Source organism: Equus caballus, chromosome 11 (genome assembly GCF_041296265.1).
Source record: "Equus caballus isolate H_3958 breed thoroughbred chromosome 11, TB-T2T, whole genome shotgun sequence".
In the NCBI taxonomy this organism is placed as follows: domain Eukaryota; kingdom Metazoa; phylum Chordata; class Mammalia; order Perissodactyla; family Equidae; genus Equus; species Equus caballus.
The window spans coordinates 46,764,465-46,770,031 of NC_091694.1; the positions used below are offsets into that span (position 1 = coordinate 46,764,465).

The following is a 5,567-nucleotide window of genomic DNA, read 5'->3' on the forward strand; positions in this document are numbered from 1 at the left end:
ATTTGGAGATTTAGTTTTACACTTTCTTTAAACAGAAAAAAAAATAGTTGTTGAATTTTAAAAAATCAGTAGAGGGGCCGGCCCAGTTGTGCAGTGGTTAAGTTTGCATGTTCCGCTTCTCAGCGGCCCAGGGTTTGCTGGTTCAGATCCTGGGTGCGGGCATGGCACCGCTTGGCAAAAGTCATGCTGTGGTATGTGTCCCTCATATAAAGTAGAGGAAGATGGGCATGGACGTTAGCTCAGGGCCAGTCTTCCTAAGCAAAAAGAGGAGGATTGGCAGCAGTTAGCTCAGGACTAATCTTCCTCAAAAGAAAATAAATTTTAAAAATATCAGTAGATAACTACACTTTCAGATATATTTCAGCAATAACTGAGTTCCCTCTAATGTCTTGTAACATTCCCTCTGTGTTCCACTTCCTTCTCTCTGGAATACATCATTCAATAGCTGTTTCAATGGGAGCCTGTGGGTGGTGAACACCCTCTCTGTTTTTATTTGCCTGAAAATGTGGACTTTTTTCTTTTTTAAATGACAATGTGATGAAATGCAACTTCCAGGTAAACAGTTTCCCTATAGCTCTCTGGAGATCCCACCCCACTGTCTTACTCTTGACTGTCATGATGAGGAATGTGAAGAACCTGACTGTCAGTCATTGATGGTTGACCCTTCTTTATCTTTCTGTTGGCTTTTATGATTCTTTCGTTGTCCTTAGTGTCTGCAGCCTCATTATAGTATATCTGAGAGGCTTTCTCTTTATTATCTTACTCACAATTCAGAGAGCATTTCATCCTGAGAACTCAGGTCTGTCTTCAATGCTCAGCAAATTCGTCTTCAAATGTCTCTTCTCCAGCATTCATTCCCCCATTGCCTTCTTCTAGAGCTCATCTTAGGCTAATTTGAAGCCTCTCAATCTATATTCTGGGTTTCTGAACTGATTCTTCATCTGTTTATAATCTGTGAGTCTCTATGCTTAATTCTGAGTGAGTGCAGATTGGTCCCAGCCTTCCGTTAAGCAATTTTCTCTTCACCTAGCTCTAGAGTTTATCTCAGCTATGGCACTCTTAAATTTTTGATGCAGCATTTTTATCCCACATATTTTTCATTGGTTCTTTCTCACAGCCACCATTCCTGGTTCATTTCTGACTATTTTTGCTTTACTATTTTGTATTCTACTTTGGTGGAAGTCACTTGCCTCTTCATACACCTTTAAGATCCTCTCTTAAATTATTCATCTAATTCTTCTATACTAATACTAATTCTCCCTTGAAGGAACTATAGTGTTGATTGGACTTATGTTTTAGTTTCTTGTTTGTTTTCAGGCTCCTTTTGAAGGGGAGATTTAAATTTCTTATTTTATTATTATCATTTTTTGTCTCTCTCATGCATGTCCCCCTGCAAAAATGTGCCCCCACCTTGCTGCTCTGCTCTGTGGTTTGTGATTGCTTCTTTCCAGGTTTCTGGGCACCACCTCTTGAAGGAAGTTTTAAAGTGAGAATTCGCTATTGCTGTGCACTTGATGTTGACAGTGTGGCAGAGCTAAGTGGCTGGTCACTGGGCCCCATGTGCCTCCCCACGCACGCAGTTCACCAGAAGCAGAGCCCCAGGGGCACTTGGCAGTAGGTCTTTCAATTTCTTTTCAGGTTCAGATATGGAGCCCTTCACCAGCCTCTGGCTCCAGTCCAAAAGCCTGGCTCCTGCTCCTCATCTTTCATGGACTTTTGTAGGGATCTTCACTCTGCATGACTGAACTTTAGCCCCCCTAGGCATGTCAAATCCCAGACCTCAGCAAGCCCATGGTTTCAGCCCTACTCACTGTTTGGCATTTCTCTACCGTTTCTATTCCACAGATTTTCTTATCTTGTATTTGAAACCAGTTGCATCTTCTTTGTTTTATCTTTTTATATTTTACCGTCATTGCTAAATGTTTTGAGGAGAGAGGTTTATGATGCATGAATGTACTGCACCATCTTGATTCAGAACTCAGATGTCCTCATCTGTAAAAAATCATCGCTCAACTCCCCCAGTCCCACCATGGCCATTTCTACCCTTCCCTGTCTACCAGGGTCAAACATTGACAGTAGATGTCTCTACTCCCTGGGAATCCTCCCTGAATGCCCTTCTGCTCAGCCCGTGCTGCCAACTCTCAGTCCATTACAGAGGTGGGCTGTGACCTGGGTAGATTCAGGACAGCGAGAGAGGCAAAGGGAAGAGACTTGGCCCAACTGTCAAACTATGTCACAGAAGCCACAACAGGAGGAGCCCTTCTGGTATAAGGGCTGATGAATATGTACACATATTCACAGTTAAATACAGTTTTCCATGAGAAACACAAATCTTAATAGTCATATTCTTGCAAAAGCACCACTCAGGATAAATCAAGAGTGATTTCTCTTCTGCTCAGGATGTGACAACTTTAGTGATGTGTTTAAAGGGAGTAAAGCTTTCTGATTACCTAGGACCTTATCATCCCAGATGCAACATTGAATGAGCAAAGGGAAATGAGAGATACGCAAACATAGACCTGCCCATTTGGACAGGAGCTCAAGCCAAAATCTCCGTGATTTTGAAGTGCAGGCTGAACCTGAAACTATGTTCCATGTAGCCTTGGCTACTCTGAATCACAGCCGTCTCCAAGCCTGCTGGAAACTGACTCCAGGCACACTTAGGGTTCCTGTGGCCAAGACTTACCTGCATATTACATCTTCCTGTATCTCCTAGTCGTGGCCTTAGAAGCACCAGTAAGCACTTTAAAAGGCAACTAGGAAGATGTAAGTAATGTCTATAAGTTGCATATAAAGTTTATATCCGTAACTTTTGCTTCTCTCAAACACAAGCCATTGAGATTTTCATCACACTTCAGGTCTTTTGATTTAAACCGAGTCTTGAGAATGAATGCTTCTATCAAAGTTTTATCTTGTTATTTTGTTATTGGCTTCCTTGAGTGGAAATATAGGGAAGGTAGGAGTGGTGGAAAGGTTTCTGCTAGGTCCCACCTAAGTCTTCCCATATGTCTCCTCCTCTGAAGAACCTATTCACATCCTCACTTCTGCGAGGATGTACCGGTCCTCAAGAAGAACACTCCTTCGATCGCAAGAATGCCCTTCTTCTCAGCTCTCATCACTTCTCAGTACTTCCAAGTCTGGTCAGAGTTGAGATGTAGGACACAGCAAAACTCAAAGAAGCAGAAAATTCTTAGAACTCAAAGCTCTTGGGGCACGGAACTCCTGGAAAGAGTTTCCTAGGGCTGTTCCCAGGGTCAGGATGGAGGTCGAGATCTGAGAGTCATCTTAGAGGACATCATGGAGAGATTGAGCACATGTAAAAGCCCTTCTTCTGTCGGGCATCCTGCTGTGGGCACTTCCCTCTCCTCTCCTTTGTCGTGTCCAGTGCTTCCTGCTGCCCTCTGGGTTCCCAGGGCCCAACAGCCTCATCCATGGTTGCTCCTTCAGCTCTACCCAACTATCACTTAATCTCCTTCCCAACTCAAAGCTCATCCATCCTGTGGGGAGCAGAGAAGCCTAATTTCTTTACTTGAGGAGCGTGTCCCATCTGCCCTTGTCCCCACCACATGGCTCCCATCACTGAGGCCTCCTCTCTGGACCTATGGGCACTTTAGTTTGCAATCCCTGCATTAAACTTGTCTTAGATGTATCTATGATGCCATTTGTGACCTCTCGCTGACACTAACAATGGAACAGGTATCCACATTGTACCTTGAGTGCATGTAGATAACCATATTTGCTAAACTCTACTTTAGCTTACCATCATTCCTGAGTTTCCGTGTATCACAGATTGGATTTCCCAGAAGCAGACTGAGACAGGTTTTACAATGGAGGAGGTTTATTGGAGAGTGCTCTCAGAATTGAAACTTATGGTAGGGGAAAGGAGTTAAGGAAGTGAAACTGGATGCAGGGAGAAGTTGCCTTTGATGCCTGAGATGATGCTACAGGGAGCTCTGGAGCTGAGATGGCCCTTCAGAGTCAAATTGAGGCAAGGTGGCCAGGTCTTTATACTCTCCTTTGACCATTAATAGGATTTAGGCAACTCACCATGGAGAAACATGACGTTGGGCAAGGTGCCTCTCCTTAGCCATGGGCAATTCCTGGAGAGGGAAACAGCTGAAAGCTATCACCTGCGAACTCTGTGGGATACAGGCTCTGTGTCTTCTATTCTTTGTAAGCTGTTGGTCCAGCCATCCTTCAAAATTGTAAACACTCAGCATGGACTTGCTGGATTGAATTGATGTGTTAATCTGATTAACTCTAGTTAGAGAATGACTTACTTTTAGCAGGGCTCATTTGTTTCTACTCCAATCAAACTTCAGGTGGCTAATTCAGGTTCTAGGTCCCAAGGCCCACATCCCCTGGCACCAAGGCTGACCTAGTCCTGCTCCCTACTACATAGACACCTCCACAGGAGTTTTTTGAGAGCCCTGGCCACTTCCTTGTTCCTCAAGCTGTAGATGAGCGGGTTGAGCATAGGGGTGATCATGGTATAGAAGACAGAGACCACCTTGTCCTGTTTGGAGGAGTGGTAGGTCTGGGGCCTCATGTAGGTGATCATGGCGGCCCCGTAGAAGAGGGAGACCACTGCCATGTGGGATGAGCAGGTAGCAAAGGCCTTCTGACGACCTTCAGCAGAACGCATACGGAGCACAGCCACTAGGATCTTCAGGTAGGAGGCAGAGATGACAGAGAAGGGCAGGAGCAGCATGAGGATACAGCAGACATAGATCATGGTCTCGTAGAGAGAGGTGTCAGCACAGGCCAGCTTGAGCACAGCAGGGACATCACAGAAGAAGTGGTCAATCTCCTGGGAGCCACAGTAGGGAAAGCTTAGAGTGAAGACAGCCTGAATCAGCCCATCTACCAGGCCAAAGAGCCAGGAGCCTGATACCATGAGCCAGCATACACGGCGGCTCATGACCACTGAGTATCTCAGGGGGTTGCTGATGGCCACATAGCGGTCATAGGCCATGAAAGCCAGCAGGAAGCACTCATCCCCTAGAAGGGTGACGAAGAAGAGGATCTGGAGCCCACAGCCTGTGAAGCAGATGGAGCCATGGCCCATGAGAAAGTCAACGGCCATCCGTGGCACAATGGTGGAGATGAGCATGAGGTCCATGAGTGACAGCCAGCTGAGGAAGAAGTACATGGGGGTGTGCAGGTGGGGGCTGACATTGATGAGGAGGATCATGAGCCCGTTGCCAGAGAGAGCCATCAAAAACATGATCATGGTGATGGAAAAGAGGAAGATGTGGAGTGGCGAGTGGGTGAAGAGGCCCAGGAAAATGAAGTGGGAGATGAGAGTCTGGTTTCCCACCCAGACCATTGATCCTGCAGAGGGATGCGCCAGAGGCAGAGTTGGGATCTGGAAACAGGAGGTTTAAGTTTAGGGCCATGCTACTGAGGACATTACAACTTTACCCAATGCATTGCCCTCTTTAATTGGTACTCGGTTTAGAATAATAGGTAAGCCCTCATTAAGAAAAAGGATCTCTAACAGAGATGCAGGTTGTTGTTGTTGTTTTAACTTCTACGACTTTCTGCACATAAGTGAGAAGCAAATT

General features: G+C 45.5%; 1 protein-coding gene across 1 annotated transcript; it reads right to left on the reverse strand.

Moving 5' to 3' along the window:
- Positions 1 to 4,378: 4,378 nt before the first annotated feature.
- OR2T87 (olfactory receptor family 2 subfamily T member 87) lies at positions 4,379 to 5,329 on the reverse strand. Its single transcript, XM_001504567.6, has one exon. The coding sequence runs from the start codon at positions 5,327 to 5,329 to the stop codon at positions 4,379 to 4,381; it is 951 nt and encodes a 316-aa protein (XP_001504617.6).
- Positions 5,330 to 5,567: the final 238 nt, after the last annotated feature.

Bases quoted from the DNA above. Each gene is read 5' to 3' on its own strand.
- OR2T87 (XM_001504567.6), bottom strand. From the start codon at position 5,329: ATGGTCTGGGTGGGAAACCAGACTCTCATCTCCCACTTCATTTTCCTG.